General features: G+C 47.6%; 5 protein-coding genes across 5 annotated transcripts; 4 read left to right on the plus strand and 1 right to left on the minus strand.

Annotated features, from left to right (window-relative positions):
* Positions 1-4471: 4471 nt before the first annotated feature.
* F5891DRAFT_904018 (uncharacterized protein) lies at positions 4472-4639 on the minus strand (the record flags this gene model as incomplete). The annotated part of the gene is made up of 1 exon (XM_041373518.1): positions 4472-4639. A coding segment is annotated over one exon (168 nt), but the record flags the coding sequence as incomplete, so codon positions are not given.
* A 1380-nt stretch (positions 4640-6019) lies between these two features.
* F5891DRAFT_251393 (uncharacterized protein) lies at positions 6020-8015 on the plus strand. The gene is made up of 5 exons (XM_041371075.1): positions 6020-6208; positions 6257-6905; positions 6963-7308; positions 7366-7757; positions 7811-8015. Exons 1-5 carry the CDS (start codon positions 6049-6051, stop codon positions 7863-7865), a joined length of 1602 nt encoding a protein of 533 aa, XP_041226917.1. The 5' UTR covers positions 6020-6048; the 3' UTR covers positions 7866-8015.
* A 3805-nt stretch (positions 8016-11820) lies between these two features.
* On the plus strand, positions 11821-13949 carry F5891DRAFT_1187629 (uncharacterized protein; the record flags this gene model as incomplete). The annotated part of the gene is made up of 3 exons (XM_041366880.1): positions 11821-11928; positions 12006-12305; positions 12357-13949. The coding sequence occupies 3 exons, from the start codon at positions 11821-11823 to the stop codon at positions 13947-13949; spliced, it is 2001 nt and encodes a 666-aa protein (XP_041226918.1).
* A 366-nt stretch (positions 13950-14315) lies between these two features.
* On the plus strand, positions 14316-17249 carry F5891DRAFT_251447 (WD40 repeat-like protein). Its single transcript, XM_041371076.1, has 14 exons — positions 14316-14437; positions 14493-14858; positions 15084-15240; positions 15292-15341; positions 15397-15514; positions 15567-15625; positions 15678-15900; positions 15955-16036; positions 16086-16111; positions 16158-16286; positions 16341-16509; positions 16563-16634; positions 16682-16961; positions 17016-17249. Exons 2-14 carry the CDS (start codon positions 14737-14739, stop codon positions 17149-17151), a joined length of 1623 nt encoding a protein of 540 aa, XP_041226919.1. The 5' UTR covers positions 14316-14437; positions 14493-14736; the 3' UTR covers positions 17152-17249.
* Positions 17250-17346: 97 nt separating this feature from the next.
* On the plus strand, positions 17347-18731 carry F5891DRAFT_1128097 (uncharacterized protein; the record flags this gene model as incomplete). The annotated part of the gene is made up of 5 exons (XM_041364247.1): positions 17347-17388; positions 17441-17623; positions 17677-17800; positions 17857-18261; positions 18319-18731. 5 exons carry the CDS (start codon positions 17347-17349, stop codon positions 18729-18731), a joined length of 1167 nt encoding a protein of 388 aa, XP_041226920.1.
* Between the last annotated feature and the right edge of the window lie 82 nt (positions 18732-18813).

Below are 18813 nucleotides of genomic sequence, written 5' to 3' on the forward strand. Positions count from 1 at the left end.
GACCAGATGTGCGACCAACATGATTGCACACACAAGGGAATGCAACTGTTCAGATGTGCAATATGTCTGGGACACCATACCTATGTGAATCCGGTATTCACAGCATTGGTCTGGTGCCGTCCACCGGGCTCAGATACCAGCCTACCCATAATTAACGGAGGATGTGCCTGTCAGCCAGTCTCAGATACAAAGTTGATGAGGACCCTTGGGGATGGTCATGTTCACATCTGGGCCCATCCACCAAGACCAGGTACAACTGCCTGCACATCTGCTGGTCTCAGGTATGTCAACCCAACCATCATTGATGAGGCCTTGGAATGGTTGGGTCCATATCTGGGCCCATCCGCCTGTACCAGGTATAAGGGGCTGTCATTCCCTGTCCAAGAATACTTTTGGGCCCAGCCGGTGTAGAAACAACTATTCAGATGGTGGTATTCTGAACTATGTGTTGGGTCTGCTTGCCTAAGCTGCTATGCTTGTAGTGACAAGTGTGTTCGACCCTAAAGGGGAAGCAAGTGCAGCAGAGATCTAGGAGTTGGTGCAAAGGGGTGCCATTCGTCGGCCAACGTAGAGCGCGGGAAAGCACCAGAGGCGCGAGCGTGAGAACAAAGCGCTGAGGGCGGCCGATGCGCGGGAAGGTAGTGCTTGAGTGGCGCGAAGCGCGGGAAAAGCGCAAGGTGGGTTTACAAGCAGAGGTTCGTAATAGACATTAAGGATGTTCTTATTGCCAATAGATACTGACTATGGCATGTGATGGATGAGCTATTACACTGATAGTGAGGTGCAGGGAGCTTCTATATGATTCAATGATGTAAAATATGAACTACAGGCGCTTATATATGTCTAAAAATGCGCCCCTGAAGTGGGGCTGAAGCGAGTAGGTAAGGTATGTAATAAGGGTCCATGACATGAGAATTGAGCAATCATTAAAATAGAATATGGTCTGATATGGAGAAAATGATATGAACACGTACCAGTGAGGTTAATTTGGACAATGGATGGATGTGCGACGTAGGGTGCTTCGAGCGCGGGAAAGTGCGCCTAATGCGCGCGCGAGAATGCTGCGCTTGGGGCAGCCGATGCACGGGAAGGTAGTGCGTGCTTGGCGCGGGAGAGTTTCGCTTCGCATAGGGAATGATTGGAAAGGTATTGGCACAAGTTGTGCATCAAACTGTACTCTGAGACAGGTCGCATATATAGCCTCTGCAAGGCCACAGAGATATCAGTCTCTACACCGGTACCCCAGCAGCACACATCCTGGCCCAATATATTAATGCATGCTTCTTCTGTATCCCTCCCGGTCCTTCCATGGCTGGCCCACTGGTCTATTGACTATTACCCCAGCCTACAAACAATTCATAATTATACTGTATGATGTTGGCCCACCCGTCACTACCGAGGATTGCCTTCATGGCTGGCTGGCCCACTCTATCTCCGGTCCTTCCATGGCTGGCCCACTGGTCTATTGACCATTACCCCAGCCTACAAATAATACTGCATAATGTTGGCCCACCCATCGCCACCGAGGATTGCCTTCATGGCTGGCCCACCCGCCCTATCTGCATATGGGCCGACCTAGGATGGCCTGTCTAACTGGGAAGATTCTCAACCTTTGGCTGTCCGTCTAAGTCGGAAATAAAGTACTGAATTATGTGACTATATATCAACAAGAGTTTCCATCTATTGTGCAAACCAAACTTCAGAAAGAAAGATACATTGGCCCACTTAGTTTTAAGGAAGTTGAAAGTCTTGTTGGATCATTCCAAATGTCCCCATTCTCTATTATTCCAAAGCTGGGTCACCCAGGACAATATTATATCATTCAGAATTACTCTTTTTCTCACATTCCTTTGGTGAAGTTTCCAAATGCATCCATCAATTCATATATCAATCCCGATAATTTTCCCAGTACCTGGGGAACATTTCATGTTCTCGCACTTACTATCAACTGATTGCCACCAGGCTCACAGATTACCATCAGAGATGTCTCTGAAGCTTACTGCACCATTCAATTCACTCATCGCAGTGGCCAGGGTCTGTTGTTCGGATCTCAGAAGATCAATTCTGTATTGACACTTGCATGTGTTTTGGTCTTTGGCCCTCAGCCAGGAGCATATGGCAACCTCATGGTGTAAAGAGTTGATTCCTGGTGGGCTATACAAAAGGTGGTACCTTAAGACTCAATGTGCGAGTGAGATGTTCATCCCAAGGAGACTGCCTGTAGGATTAGGGAGAGTCAGAGTTGGCGATTTTGCCATGATTCAAATTTACGATTTTCGCTGATTCTAACACTGATTCAAAACTGTGAATCAGCACCAGCTTTGACTACCCCCATTTCACTTCGAGATTCTGATGTACGATTCTGATATGATGCACTGATCAATTATAATTATAAATAATTCACTGTCAGAGCAGACACCATACTGCATCATGCCCCACTTCACTCCACGTCAAAAACACACCCAGAACCTGCTGAGGAACTTCATCAAGTATCACATTAATAAACTCAAACATGCTCACCGATGCACTGCCCGCAGTCGGCATGCTTTACAAGCTGCTGGATATGCTAGCGAGTCTCCTCATCTTCCATCTTCACGCTCAGAAAGCTCTTCACAGCCATCTGACATGGAGTTGGACAGTATCCCAGTTAGCTCTGGGGAAAGTTTGTCAGGCTCAGACTCGGAAAGTACACTGTCGAAGAGTTCAGACGATGATACCTCTACTGAAAGCTCTGCTGCCAATATGTCAAGCAGCGATGACTCCAAGTCCGAGTCTGATTGGGATTTGAGTGATGATGCTGATGACGAGGCTGAACATGCTAACTCAAGGCTATCACAATATGTCAAGTGCACATACCGGGCCATATATGCTCGTCATTATGATGCTGCATGCAACAAGCCTATCCCGAAAGCCCCCTCTCAGCTACCACATATCCTCGAAGTCCTTAAAGTCGAACAGCCTGATGAGTTTCGGGAAATCCTGCGGGTCAATCCAGACACATTCGACAAAATCATTGAAAAGATAAAGGATGATACGGTGTTCTTCAATAACTCAAACAACCCACAGCAGCCAGTCAAAGAGCAATTGGCAATCACCCTCTATAGGTTTCGACACAATGGTAACGCAGCTAGCCAGTCACAGGTCGCACAGTGGGCAGCTGGAGGTCATGGAACTGTCTTGCTAAATACAAAGTGAGTAATGACAGCAATCCTGCATCGTTCATTTATGGACAAGGCAGTACATTTTCCTACTCTAGAAGAGAAAGAAGAGGCAAAAACATGGGTCGAAAAGCACTCCTGCAAGGCATGGCATGATGGCTGGTGCCTCATCGATGGCACACTTATCCCACTGTATGATCGGCCCTATTGGTATGGTGAAAGTTATTTCAATCGAAAGTGCAATTACTCCCTCAACATACAGGTGCGTTGCTAATGTGAATTCAATTTTGAAAATTGTATTCTCACATACTTAGATCGTCTCACTACCCAACCTTCATATCATCGACTTTAGCTATGGACATACTGGCAGCACTCACAATTCAACAGCATGGGACGATACACATCTTTGTCAGGAGCACGAGACCCTCCTTGACGATGAGGAATTTGTTTGGGCCGATTCTGCATATCCTGTGAGCAACTCGTGTTCACATCTGTCACTGTGCTAACGAAGCAATCAGCTACAGACATGGGTCATAGCGCCCTATAAAAAACCTGAACGAGACCTTCCTGAGAATGATGTGTTCAACAACCATGTCTCAATGGTACGGATACGTTCAGAGCATGCCATTGGCTTTCTCAAGGGTCGATTTCACTCACTCAAGGGCCTTCGGGTTCAAATTAAAGACAAGAAGTCTCATCAGTTCACAACATACTGGGTAGCAGCTTGTATTGGACTGCATGCTTTTGCAATGCAGTGGGAGGCCGATGAACATGAGAGGAACAACTCTGATGATGATGAAGATCCCTTCATAGCTGAAAGGCTTTCTTCAGACTCTGACTCCGACAATGAAAATTTGGTTGCTTATCGAGTGAGGGTCTTGCAGGGTCCAGTCAGTGGTTTACGTTTACACTAAGCCAGAGCTCGAAGGGGACAGGAACCTGGTTTGGGTGCTCTGCAATGAGCTCACGCATCTCAAAAAACCAAGGGCACACCTCCTTGATGATTTCTGGAGTCAAGAATTAACCCTAGCACTGGTAGGAAGCTGAATTTTCAAAGTACGTACCCCATTTAGTTGTGAACACATTTTTGACATTCATGTTGATTTCATCTTCACGAGTTATGCCGGCACCCGTCTCATCCATCTCCTCCATGTATTTTTGTGTAATCTCGGACATTCTGCATGGCCATGAGGTAAGTTTGTAAGACCAGGCATCAATTCTCACCTCTGTATTCAGTTTTTTATCTTGTTAGCCCAGGTCTGTTTCTGTTTTGGAGTCACAGCTTGCGAGAATGGTAACTTGTACTCTGCATCTTCTTCGAACAGTATGACACACGGCACTAAATGGTAGGCTGCTTTTGTCTTTCCACCTGTTCTTGGATTCGCTCCAGGTGAGGGGAATAGGCCTTGTTTGATATCAGGGTCATCTGTGATGGCAGATAGAAGTTTCGCACTGAGTTCTGGTGTCCAGCTGTACTCTGATAAGCACAAGACGGCCAAGGTTGCAAAAAGTCTTAGGTACATACTCAATGTCTGTCTTCTCATCTACCAGGGGTTCACTGTTATCTTCGGACTCACTCATCTTGACCTTTGCTTTTCTTGGGGTCGATTTGGCCTTTGAAGGCTTCAGGGCTTTGCCAGGGGTAGCTTTGCATCTTTTTTTGCCATAGCAGACGTCGAAGAGATTTGTGAAGGACTGCGACAAGCAGGATGTATAAAATATTTTTGTTTATAATTAATTTATCACTCAAATAAAATACATCTTTTATCAAGGTCGAAACCTGTGATTCAAGAGGTGGAACGCCTCCAGAGGCGTTCCAGTGATTCACCTCTGATTCATGTTTCACACGATTCATCCGTGAAAAAACTTGATGCTGGATCATCTTTTGGAACCAACGCTGAATCGTGTCAAAATTGCCAACTCTGACTCTCCCTATTATCTCTTGATATAAAATGCAAGGGATATCTTGTTAAGATCGAAGATGAGAGAAGTAAAAGATACCTCAAGTACATTCAGAGTTCTGAAGAAGTGTCTGAAGTGTCAGTGTGATGTGTCCAGTCAAGGTCCAACATCAAGAAATGAAGGTCCAAGGTCGTGCGAAGCTTCTGGTGAGCTTCTGGTGAAACAACAAGGTCTCTGTTGAATGAATATGGCGGTTTGTTGAAGTATAGAACTTGTGTAGTATAACTATGTGAAGTCTGTTGAAAGACTTAGGGATATCAATAAGCAAAATGGCAGCAGTCAGGCCAAACAATCATTCCAAATGAATAAAATATTGATTGCACGAAGTACTAAAATCCAAAAGTGATTCTACTAACTATGACTTGTAGCAAGGGAAGTGAAGTGAGTTGCAAGTAACTGGTGAGCCAGATTATATCCTACTGCATGAAGGTCCAGAATCTATGTAGGCAAAAACTGTAGCAAGATAAAGCACACATCAACTGGTCACCAGCCTACACACCAGCTATTTCAGTGCTATATCATCAGTAATGAATACACTGCAGATTTAAACAGGGTCATGGTCTTATCCCATCCTACATATTCACAGGATGATAGGAATATGATGCCCAATCAAAACTTGCTGGATTGGGAGAGGACAGTGTTGAGATGTGAGTTACCATATTAGTACTGTGCTTCTTTCTTGAAACTGATCATCTTCGAGTGCAACATGTTGCAACTGGTTACAGTACACTATTTCATAATATTTGTATAAATCTCATCTTGTATGGAGTTTTGGCAGTTCCTGCGGCTGTCATGGTATGCGGTAGATGCCCAAAAAATTGTATAATGTATATTATTACGTAGTGCCTGAGTTACATCAGTAGCATAATATTAGTCAGCCAATTAAAATCTCTACTACTGCTCAACAACGGTTCGGTCAACTGCTAAGATGACCGACGCATCCTCGACGGCTTACCCGACGAATATGACGAACTTAACAGATTTACAATTGCGACAAACTATCACGCAGCTCTCAAATGCAGCCAATAATCCTACAAACCAGTTCCAGCACTATGTATCACCCGCACCTCAACAATCAACATCCAAAGGTTGATTCCATCAACTCATACACTCCTCACTGAACAAACTCGTTTCAGCTTACCTTAAAAATGTTCACACTTGGTCGACAACCAATCCGAACAAGACTAGCACCCGTGCTCGTCATCGCACTGCAAAGACTAGTACTGCGCAACCGGTTCTGACACAACAGATCGTCGCTACTCCAGTATACCAACCACCTCCTCAACCGGTAGCACCTGTACAAGTCCCTCCTCCTTCCCCACCAAATCCACCCCGCCATCCACTTCCTGTTGTCTCACAAGCTCTCCACTCCACCTACCCATCCCGCCTACGCACAGGAACGACCCTCCTCGTCCAACCCGTACTCACTCAGCCTTCTGCAGCAGCCGGAAACACAAGAGCCTCCACCCGTCGTGGCGGTATGATCAACTACGCAGAGCCAGGCTCAGGGGACGAATTCCCGGATGCTGGTGCTATCGAATCCGATGACTCTGATTTTGTCGGTAATGGAGGTGTGAGGACAACTTTGAGGACCCGGAGAATGGGAACTGGCATGTCCGTTTTTCACTCAGGTAGTGGCATGTCCACGCCCCAGCCACAACCACAACGGCGCCCTACACCCATGCAGAACGACAAGGGAGAGCTGGATCAGAGCTATTTAGGTATGATTCCTCCAAGCCGCTTTATAAAAGCAAAACCTGTCGCTCCAACTGCACATGAATATCCGTGCGTACCACTGCTGCTACTACTATAGTATCCTCATTGTACACACACATGCTCCAGTGCGCCTGACTTACTTGAAGTACAAGCACAAACGCGCGCCTCTCTAGTCCCTATCCGTGTTGAATTCGAAACAGACACCCTTCGAATACGGGACTGCTTCGTCTGGAACTTGAACGAGACCCTGATAAAACCTGAATCATTTGCCAAGGTATTCTGCGCGGACCTCGACCTCCCCACCGTCCCATGGGCAGAAACAGTCGCAAATCAAATTCGTGCCCAGATTGAAGACCACGAAGGCGTCGCTTCCATGGATATAGGTGTAGACAATGCTATCGACTTATCTTTGGATCCACATGTTGCAGTTGAAGCGGGCGAAGAAGTTCCCGAGTGTCGTGTTATTTTAAGTGTGCGCTTGTTCTCCTGGTGATGATGTCGAATTTAGTTACCTCATTGACATTTACAGATCGACGTGCAGATAGCGACGTATCATTTACTCGATCATATAGAGTGGGACTTGCTTTCGCCTCTGATGCCTGAAGCATTTGCCTCGCAGCTCTGTACCGAGCTAGGGTTGTCTGGAGAAGCGCTGCCGCTCATAGCCCATGCGATCCATGAAGAACTCATAAAGCACAAGAAAGACGCTATCGAATGGGGCGTCATCGGCGGCGACAAAGAAACCGAAGGCATGAAAGATAAAACTGGGCTGGGCCTAGGCTGGGGCCGTACAAAAGGCCCGAAAGTTCTCCAAAGCGTATGGCGCGAATGGACAGAAGCAGAAGAATTCCGAACACGGTTCGAGGTGCTCACAGCAGAAGAAGTAGAGAGACGAGAAATCGAAAAAGAAAGAGCTAGCAGGTACGTGTCTTGCTCTTCACGTGCTATCTACCCAATTATGCTAACCTGGGCAGGCGGTTACGTCGCGAGACATCGAAATTCCAGACTACCAGAACTAGACGACGTTGATCTATTCAGACTATTCTGGGGTCTGGATTCTGGATTACACGATCAAGTCATAATCGTAATCACATGAAAAATTACTATACTGCATTCATAATCGCAATCGTCATATGCATTGATGTCGACGCCATCCTTGTCCTTATCGCTTTTTAAAATTGCATCCGACAGGCGGTCGCTGTTTTCTGAATCCCCGATTCAGTTCTATCCAGTCATTTTATTGACACGGAGTCATATTGTGGGCATGCATGATAAGACCACGCACCAAGATCTACAGGGAGATCTGATGGAATCTTCTTCATTTCAAGCTACTGGCTCCACGACTGTGGTGTTGGTGCTGCGTATGGGGTGTTGGAAGCAAGTACTGCGCGCGGCACATACATAATGCTTGCCTTCTGGACGTTTTCCAGGGTGCAGTGTTCTACGCCTTGCCTTTCATGAGTAAGACGACTGCCTCTTCCGTGCGCTGTGCCCATTCCCAAAGAACCCCGCACCAAAATTGAACGATAGCTATGATACGGCCGGCCCGTCCAGGACCGTATCCCGTCCCATCCCTCTCCTACCTCGAAACCGGTTGTATCGACATCATGAATCAAAAATCGAAAACATGACGTGACACGGCTATTTCATATCGATGGGCAGAATCTATCATCGACACCCGTGCTAGGGTCATACCCAGAAATTCGGGATCTACGCATACGTGTATATGAGGATACCTACCACCCACTGGCACTAATTAGTATTAGCATACTTATATTAAAAGCCCTTTTGGAAAGAGTCGGACGGACAGGGATTTGGGGACGTTGCGGTACGCATGGTACCGATGTTAATCATGATGGCATCTAGTTTGCGAAAACGGTGCGGGCGCTGCCGCGGTGAGGCTCGACTCGACCCCGGGCTCAGAACTCAGATTCAAGTGACCATACTTGAGTTAACTTATGCCCAGACACATTCTGGACCTAGATCTACGCCATCTGAAGCCTGATCGGACTTCAAACCTACGCCCACCGACAGAAGTTTGGGGTAGATAAGGGCCTGGCAGGGGCAGGGAGAACTTGAAGTTTGAACTTAAGTTAAGGGAGATGCCGCTTCACCCCATGGCACCGCAATGAGCCCGAGCTAGAGTCTTCTGAGATCTGACAATTGTTTACACAGGTTTTTTTCGGCGGTGCAAATTGAAAGTTTTGACCTACTAGGTTTCGGCGAAGCACGCCCGGTCACTCGCATTTCCTACATAGGCTTTGGTCTTGTGGCACTAGTACTTGGCCTGAGGCAGGGTTGTGTTTATTATGTGAACATTTTCACTCAGGCTCCACGAACATGTGTTGATTAGAAATTTTCGAGTTTGCGGCGCCCATGTGCACATGACATTCGTCAACTTCCGGACTGTGCTGTGGCAAGATAACATTCACATTAACCTTGCACCCCTACTGTCGGCTCCGAAATCACAAAAGCGTTCGGAGAAGCATGAAAAAACGAGGACCGGGACAAAGCAAGTCAGCATGGATTAGTGAATAGCTAACAAGCAGTCTCCCGCATGTAGTAGGACGAGATAGAACACGAGATCGTTCCTTCCAGCACGCATGCGCATTTCAATGATGATCATGACATCACACATTGCGACGGACAACTCCCTCGGAATCATGGGTATCATGAATGTATGTTCGTCGTCTAAACAACGAACATGAAGGAAATAAGGCCAGCATGATGAAGCGCTTCATGCCACAGAACGTGCGTGTTTGACTTCCAGAGGCATCCTGTGATGTAACATAACGTAGCATATGGGGGAAGCTTTCGCTGTTCGGTGGGTTATAGTACATCCCATTTTCCGATATGCATTATGACGTTACCAATTCTCCTTGAAGGCCCCAATTTATTTTCGTTTCTCTCCGCATAAACGGGAGTCGAGAGGTCCCTCCCGAACTTTCCCGTTTGTCTTTGTGTGGTCGATTCTCCATTGATTACTCCGAGACGGCTTCATTTTCCTCTTGGCGCGGACAGGGACCAGGGGAAGCTTTCGGTACGTGGGTATCCTTCCTGGACGTTCCCGTTACCGTTCGTGTGGTCGTCAATGTGGCACTGTAGATCCGTGTCCCCATCTCCATCGAGGGATCCAAGACGCTTCATTTCCCTCATCGCGCGGATCATGACATGACGAGAAGCCGTCGCAGTTGCTGGCACTGTGGCTTTATGAAATCTCTGGAATGCGCATGGCGGCGGGGCTGTGAGCATGACTGTAACCATAGGTTTTACAGTGCTGTTGGAAACAGTAGCAGCCTACATAGCTTGTCCGAGGCTCGCATAGTACGGTCGAGATTTTAGGCATCTGGATGCTCGGAACTTCAAAAGCGGGCCATTACCAAATACTAAATAGGCCAAAGTTTGCAATAACGTTTCTCCAGATGGTATGAAGCATCCTCGTTGACGTGATTCTGGTTCTTGTTCTAGCCCATCAATATTAATGTCAAATTCCTCCTTCAAAGTAGATCACAACTTGCTCACATGTTCACACATCCGTTGTCTCCTACCAACGCCTTCTCGTCAACAACCCAATAGAAAAGAACAGAACACAGCATACAGTATATAGCACACAAAATATGACTCACAGCACATGACTTACTCTCACTGTCACTCCGAGTCTGACGTTCTGATACATGAAGCGGATAAGGTGTGAAAGGAAGCGCGTGTGGGCTAAGCGAAACGCGTAAACTCCCAGACGCGTAGATTCTAAGTATGTCGGTGTGGAATGTTGAGGCATACGAGGAAAGCCTTCCGGCAATGAGGAGAAACTTTTGCCACGTGAGGGAGCCTTTCGGGAGTCGTACATCCCGTATTTTCCCAGAATCCGTGGTGTCATCATTAATGTTGCGCTGTAGAACTGGTTTGAGGGGTGCAAGTTCATTTCCGTCTGGATAATGACTCAATGAGTGTCATACCGTACGATACTATGAAATACAATCTGGATGCCCGGATGATGGGCTAATAGCACATTATGCTCTTTGCGTGGAGATTTCTACTGTGAGGAATTTGAGCAAGGGCGGATGAGGGGATAGTCCCATATTTTCCCACATGCGTGGTTGTCAACGTTGTCGATGAAACAGTTTGAGTTGAGTGTACGCCTCCTTTGAGAGGGGCGTTCGGCATGTGGGGGGAGCCATGTGGAGAATTGTAGATGCCGTATTTTCGCACAACCTAGCGGCCCATTGCATCATGGAGGTCTTTGCTAGGCGAGTGAGCTTTACGTAGGTGAGTTGTCGTCAACGTTGACTGAACCGGAGTTTGGAATCTCCGAATACTTTGAGGGATCCGAGATGCTCATTCGTTCATTTCGCTCTGCGCGGGGATAGAATCTAGACCCTCGAAGCCTGGGAATGATGCGCCGTGTTCTTTGGATGAATGCCGAGAGGGGGGAGCCGTGGAGTTGTTGTCAATGTTACCAAAGTGTGAGATCATCGTCGGCTTACATTGAAGGGACCGAAAGATGTTCTAGCACATTGTTCGCTGTTTGCGCGGTAAATAATCGGGAACTTTGCTGGGATGAATTTGAGATGTTGTGCAGGTGGATCATGTCAATACGACAACGATACAAGCAAGAAGGAAACGAACTGAAGGCGCGTGATCTCGGCAAAGGGAAGGGGGTATGCTTATAAGCACGTGGCAAAGCGATAAAGGGTCGGCGGATGAGAGAGGGGGGAGGTTGGGGTTGATGCGGTGTAGTCGGGGAGGGACATGGTATTCAATTTTCTTAGAATAATATCGGGGTAAGATAACGATAAGGCGGGGTATATTATTATATAATAAAAAGTTTATAATTTATTTTATTTTACCGTTTCCACGTTGGACCCTTGCACGTTGAATACACGCCTCTCTCTACCCCGGACTCCGAGCGACCCCCCATATTACATACTCTAGCGCCTACTTATACTCTGCCTCATTTTTTCATTCCTTCTTCATCCTAACCACAATGGAGACTCAACTACCGCCACCTCCATCCAACGATAAAGTCGCTCCTCGTCCCTACAAATGTCCTTATCCTCTATGCGGTCGTGCTTTCAGTAGACTAGAACACCAGGTAAACCTATCATTCCTTTTTTTATTTATTATTCTCTACAGACAACGTGCTGATCTCATATGATCGACATCTTATAGACTCGTCACATTCGCACTCATACAGGCGAAAAACCCTTTGTCTGCACTTTTCCATCTTGCGAGAAACGTTTCTCTCGCTCAGACGAACTCACAAGACATTCACGCATTCACAACAACGATAATTCTTTGTCTGGTGCTTCAAATACCAAAGGTAAACAAAAGGCAAAACAAGATATCTCAATCATAGATGATCACACCGGTCCAGGCATCAACCTACATTCCTTGCCTCGCTCGGACCCTCAAGGAACTTCTATCAGAGTAAAGAAGAAGGCTAGAAGTAGAGCAAATAGTGACGATGAGGTATCTTCCATTTCTCTCCTTCATCCAATAAAAATAACCCTCTGATTCTAGGGTGAATCATATGCCCGTCCAACTTCACTTGCCTCTTATGAGCCTTCTCACCCAAGACGCTCACAAACTCATGTCCCAGTTTCATCAAACCCTTCCGCTTTTTCAACTCTATCCAGTCTAGCAATGGATGAGCTTTACGCACTCGAACGAGAAGAGGCTCTCCGTCGCGCAGAATACGAGGCTCGGCATGCAGAGGCCCTTCGCCGTGCAGAGTATGAAGCCCGGAACGCCGAGGCAATCTACTTCCGCGGATGTACATCAAAAAGCGCTTCCAATTCCCCCGTCCACTCAACAATATCTTTAAAGGGCCCAGCAGCTGATGGCTATTTCGGTGTTTCAAGCACCCGTGATTGGAACGAAGACGAAGACATCAGATCTTCAGACAAATTTATGCGAGCAAAAAGAAGAATGAGCGGCCCTGCCTGGCAAATGACTCCTATGTCACAAGACCCCCGCTCTGTCCCTGCACTCCAGTCATACCCCGAAGCTCCCAAACCCCGCACCCTGAACTCAACCCTTCATCCCCCAGCTTATCGGCATCTCGTAACACACGAAGATTCCCCCTCTCCTTTGAGTTCCGATTCCGACACTCACGCCGCACAACATCCACAATCTCGTCCCACATATCCCGGCCCTGCAGAGTTCTCCCCACCCTCCGGCATCAAAGCTACAGAATTCACCTTCACACCAAGTACAAGCCCATTCCTTGGCCCACTTCGCACCCTCAATCTTCATTCAACCAACCCATCAAGGGCCCCGTCACCCATCTCGCTACCCCCTGTGGATGTGCCTATCAGCCCTATAGACGAACCTATCCGCCAACGTTCCCGTCGCTCCAGCATCGTCAGCAGTCCCCCAACCCGCGGTACCTTTTTCCCAGCTTCCCGAAAACAAGGTTCAGGTTCATTCGAGCCGATTCCACATGTAAAAACATACCCCGGTCAACTCTCTCTTGCCGCACAAGCCCAAGCTTCCGAGCGAGCCTTACATAATCTCCCGACGCCCCAACTTTCAAGTGGGCCGAGTAGTAGTGGAAGCAGCCCTGGGAGTTCTACATATCCGTTGGTGGGGAGCGGGATGTACAGCTCTAAACCAGTGTTCGAGAGCAGTACGATGACTACCAGTCCGAGCGGTTCAAGACCCAATTCGCCCCCCCATCCCCACACGAACCCCCACCTCGCATATTCTGTCCGGATGGCATTCGGAATGACGCCCATTAACGCTAGCCACCCACCACGAAATACGAGCTGGCCGAATTCGCATCATTTGGGTATGAATGGGGGTATGGGTATGGGGTTGGGTCTGAAAAACAAGGCTCGGAGTACGACGAATGTGTTTGCGTCGAGTTCGGTTCCTACCTCGAGGAGCAATTCGCCGCCCATTACTCTACCGCCTCTGAATATAGGTGCGAGTGAGAGTGTGGGTGATAGAGAGAAGGGTGAGGGTGATGGGGAGGGGCTTCCGATGGATATGGATGAGGATGAGAGCAGTAGTGATGATGAAGGGACGTTTATGAGCACGTGTAGTGATAGGAGGAAGGTGGAGCTTCCGGGCTTCAAAGAGTTCGAGGCTGCTACGAGGTCCGGGAGGTGATGTACTTCCTCCCTTATTGCTTTTGGTTTTTTTTTTGGTTGGTTTGCTCTTCTTTTTTTTTTTGGTTCGTGCTCGTCGCGTTGGTTGATTCCCCTCTGCAAACAATCTATTCACGCCCACTGCTCCAACATCAATCCACTTCTTAATACCTTATTTCCTACCTGTTCTCATCATTCCCCTCTCTTTTCACTCATGTTTTCAAAACCCCACATAGAAAGACCCTTGCGAGGGTGTTATACATAGATGCGTACATAGGCTAGGATCAGGTTATCTTGACGTGTAGGAAGTATCTTAGCTAGTGTTTTCGAGTAATTTTCTTTCCTCCCTTTTATTTCTGTCGCTCTTTGGTTCCGATTCCTTTAGAGTAATCCTCTCCCCCCCCCCCACTCTCGGTGCCGTTGCTATCTATCTCTCTATCTATCTATCGAGTACGCACGTGCGTAATGCACTGTTATATAGTAGTTGTATCATCCCCTCGTCGATATCGTGTATGTAGCATTGTATGCTTTCTGCTCGCTCTCGTTATTCATCACGATCGCACAGCTGTTCAGCCTGGGCTAAGCGCTTATAAGCATATTTAATAGTACTGTGTTTAGTAAGCTGCTTATCGCATCCACGGAACCAGTGCCACCACATCATCGACATCACGCTGACCTCCAACGCCCCGTCCGCCCCGCAACACCCGAGATCTCATAATTTTAATATTGATGGTTCTTCGATTCTCGACGCGCCTGAATTTGATGAAACGACGAGACCACGCACAGGAACAGGAACAACCACACGCATCATGCACATGCGTCGTACCTTGAACAAGTTTTGTCCGACGGAATCGTTAACTTCACGATCTATCCATCTTGCAAGGAAGGATGCGTTGAGGAAGTTTTATGAGTGTGGGTTTTCGTATTCCAGGTATGTGTATGTGTCGTCGTGGTTCGATGTGTGAATACCCTGTGTACACGGTGCAGGTGCTGCGCGTGTCCTTCGTGCGTATGTATCACATTTCTCATCGCGCGCATCACATTCATATCATAATATCCATTATCGTAACTTGAGTTTAAGCATTGCATTGTGCATGCCCACCCTGCTGCTCATCACATACTATTCATAATAGCATCTAACGCCTACCCTTCACAGGAAACTAACAGCCCACAAATCATGCGTCAACTACCTCGCCTTCTCGAGGCACGATGGCAGATGGCTCGCAAGCGCTGGAGACGATTGCCGTGTGTTGCTTTGGGATTTCAGTCAGGAGGACGTGTTTTGTCCAGGGCATGCTTTTGCTGGGCCTATGGTGAGTTTTTTTTGGTCCATCGTTTGGTCATCGGTGCTTATGGTTGGATAGGGAAATGTACTGGCGCTTGATTTCTCAGCTACGAATCAGTATTTGTATAGGTAAGGATTCATATCATGTCATGTGTTGTGTTACAGTGTTGATCAGTTGTTTTAGTGGAGGAGCGGACGATGTTATTTTGAAGTACGATGTTTCGACGTTGCGGGAGGTTGGTAGTACTAGTATTGGTGAGAGGGGTTGGTTGTCTTCCGTTGAACGGTACGGAGATCACGATGTAAGCACCCACTCACTTTTTATGAGACTCGGAATGACGTCAAGGAGCATAGGATAGCGTCCGAGCGCTTACATGCCATCCATACGAAGACGAGATATTTCTCAGCGCTAGGCACGTTCTATTCCAACTCGCCCGTATCCGAGTCTAAATCGGCATCTCACAGCGAAGACGGAAAACTCATACTGCACGACAGCCGTGCTGGAGGCAGAATGAGCGCGGCGCAGGGGACGCTTCAACATACGGCTGCATTCACAGGCGTGCAACATCACCCTGTTATGGAGCATGTTTTTGCGACTTGCGACGTGCATGGGCATGTTTGTCTCCGGGATACGAGGATGACGTTTGGGCCGTTGTCGAGACGGTCGAATGGTGGGATCGTGAGAGTGGTATGTTCGTCTCTGGTACTGCTGCTATAGATTGACTCATGAGACGAGTGATAGTATAACACTGCGAAGTTGTCGAGAAAGTCGGCGGGTTATCTTAGTAATCCGGAGAGCAGCAGTTTGACTTTTGATCGCGATGGTGGGTTTTGGACCACAAGTTGTGTCGTGCTGCTTCATACTCTCTCTAGGAGGCAAATTAGCCGTGACGTTCCTTGTAAGGTTTTCCCCTCCAATTTTAGGTTTTTCTTAACATGCTCTAGCACTATTTCCCAACGATATACGCCACGTCAGATCCACATCCCCTGGCTATATGCACAGGTCGCAACACTCCCGATGGAACCTCTATCTCTCCGCCCCAACGATCATACACCAATTCATGTACGATGAAAGTATGTCACTTCGTTTCTTCGCGTCAAGATTGCACCTCAGCTCACTGCGTCTAGTCAGGCGCTTTCGGTGGTCCTGGCATGGATGAAGATGATATGTACGGTGCTGGGTCTGATGATTTCAGGGCTTATGTATGGAGGATTCCTCCTTTGATGACTTTGCAAGGGCTTAGACAGGAGATCACCCCTCATGACTGGTATGCCCGCGAATGGCCGGATACTGTAGGTCAGTGTGTACAGTCATATATCCGGACGGGATGCCTGACGTGCAAGTACTAGCATTTGCGGAAGGCAAGTGGGAGAGCAGATACGTGCCTTATGAAATATCGATGCCATTAGCGAGACTGAATGGTAATCATCTTCTGTTTAGGGGTTTTATTGCTGACAGTCAATTGAAGGGCACAAATCAATCGTGAATTCTGTTGCGATTCATCCGTCCTTGCTACATATCGCGACTTCGGGCGTCGAACGACAAATCATACTTCATAGCCCTACGCCTTCGTCGCCTGCTGTTCAAAATCTCCTTTTTACTTCACCGACTGTGAGGACGCTTCAACCACAAGATCTAGCGGCGCAAAGAACGTTTCTACGAGCACTTTTTGGGCCACATCCGACACTGCATGAAGATGATGTTGAGGATGATGAAGGGGAGGATGAGACGATCTCACTTTTTGATCAGTAAGTCCCAATATTGTCTCACCATGACATTTTTCTGATACTTGACATGGATAGTATTTTGAGAGCAGAGGGTGAAGCAGATGTGTTTACAATAAGACGTTGGGGAGAAGATTCAGCAGAAGATTCAGAAGATGAAGATGAGACGATAATCGATGTCTTTGATACCTCTCTTTCTGATAGCTCCCTATAATTCGGTTCAAGCGATGATGGCAGTGCACTATGGATAAGCGCCTTATTCTACCACAGCTTATTTCCATTCCGCGATGAAGAGTCTGATAAAGCTTTTCCGGCGCTTTGTGTAGACACGTGTGGCGTATTGTGTTCCCTATCTGGTTCATCGTCCCTCTAACCCTACCGCCATCGTGAACATCGATTTTTGCGTATAATGCCTGTGTACGACGTTAGTATTGCACTTTTAGGCTCCGATGTGAGTTTCAGGACCGCTTTGTTGACGCTTTGACAGTTGATTGCCAATACAGCTCGAAAGACGCGTCCGCCAACACGCTGGCGCCAAAGAATCAGCTTGGGCGAAAGCTGGTATCAAACCTGGTTTTCAAATATGGAGGGTAGAGAACTTTGCGATTGTTGATTGTAGCGACTGGGTGGAACACGAGAAGAAATATGGGACTTTCTATGACGGCGATTCGTATATTGTTTTGCATGTGAGTGGCGACGACTGAGATTGGGACATGAGAGGTTCTAACTCCCCATACAGACGTACCAGCCTGATGGCAAGAAGGACACCCCGCTCCGATACGATCTGCATTTTTGGCAAGGAGAAGATACGACTCTGGATCAAGCTGCCACAGCTGCATTCAAGGCTGCTGAACTCGAGGAACGTACGTCATCCTATCATACACTCCGAGCATGAATGGATACTCAGAGCACCCATCAGACCTCGGAGGCAACGTGACACAATACCGCGAGATCCAAAACTACGAATCCCCTCGATACTTATCCTATTTCCCCCACTTCATGATCTTGCATGGGGGCGTATCGACGGGGTTCCATAGCGTCCTCACCATGTTGCCTGAAGATGCAAAGAAGATGTACACAATGGTCACGACGCGTGGTAAGGTGCTCAAGACACGGTCAGAGGACGGGAAACAGCTTATAGTGCGCGAAATACCTCTCGAGGGGTTGGTTATGCGCCAGGCGATCGTCTACGTACTCGACAAAGGCCCACTCTATTGGCAATTTAACACCAAGAAGAGTACCGCTTGGGCGAGGTACAAAGCAGCTGAATATATGATGTACTTGGGACAATGGAGGGTTCCTCAGGCTAAATTTCAAGTGTTTGGTGAGTGCGTTAATCGGCTGAGCTGTGGTTCTGTGCGTATTAATGATAACTGTGCAGATGAGGGGACTTCGGACCAAGCAGAGTTCCTTGCGGCAGCGGGAGTCACTTCTCCTGTATTGGACGTACCGTTAGAGACTCCGGTCGAGCCCCCGGCATTATACCGACTGAACGGAGACGTCGATGGCTGGCAGGTCGTTGCTGTTGCTGTACAGAGAACTTCACTTCAGTCTGATGGTATCTATATCTTGGACGACCATGCACTCCCGGCGGTCTACACCTGGCTAGGGAAGAATGTACCAGGGCCCCGACGAAGACTTGCACTGCAGTATGCTCAAAATTACTTGAATGATAAACGTACCAAGGAGGGAGAGCATGTGCAAGTAGCAACTACTTTGGTGAAGGTTAATGAAGAAGCAGAGCCAGCTTCATTTTTGGAGGTATTGGATACGAAAACCGAGGGAGTGCCCTGATTGGATTTGTGACAATGGGACAATGTACATATAGCTAGTATTACAGGTGTCAATGTGTCCAAGAATTCATAACAGGATTCGT

This window comes from Suillus fuscotomentosus (genome assembly GCF_016647785.1).
Source record: "Suillus fuscotomentosus strain FC203 chromosome Unknown F5891scaffold_22, whole genome shotgun sequence".
Lineage (NCBI taxonomy): Eukaryota > Fungi > Basidiomycota > Agaricomycetes > Boletales > Suillaceae > Suillus > Suillus fuscotomentosus.

Coding starts and splice junctions, on each gene's coding strand:
- F5891DRAFT_251393 (XM_041371075.1), top strand. CDS start 6,049: ATGACCGACGCATCCTCGACGGCTTACCCGACGAATATGACGAACTTA. Junction 6,209..6,256: donor TCAACAATCAACATCCAAAG/GTTGATTCCATC, acceptor AACTCGTTTCAG/CTTACCTTAAAAATGTTCAC. Junction 6,906..6,962: donor CCAACTGCACATGAATATCC/GTGCGTACCACT, acceptor CACATGCTCCAG/TGCGCCTGACTTACTTGAAG.
- F5891DRAFT_251447 (XM_041371076.1), top strand. CDS start 14,737: ATGCACATGCGTCGTACCTTGAACAAGTTTTGTCCGACGGAATCGTTA. Junction 15,901..15,954: donor ATGGTGGGATCGTGAGAGTG/GTATGTTCGTCT, acceptor GACGAGTGATAG/TATAACACTGCGAAGTTGTC. Junction 16,962..17,015: donor ACGATCTCACTTTTTGATCA/GTAAGTCCCAAT, acceptor TGACATGGATAG/TATTTTGAGAGCAGAGGGTG.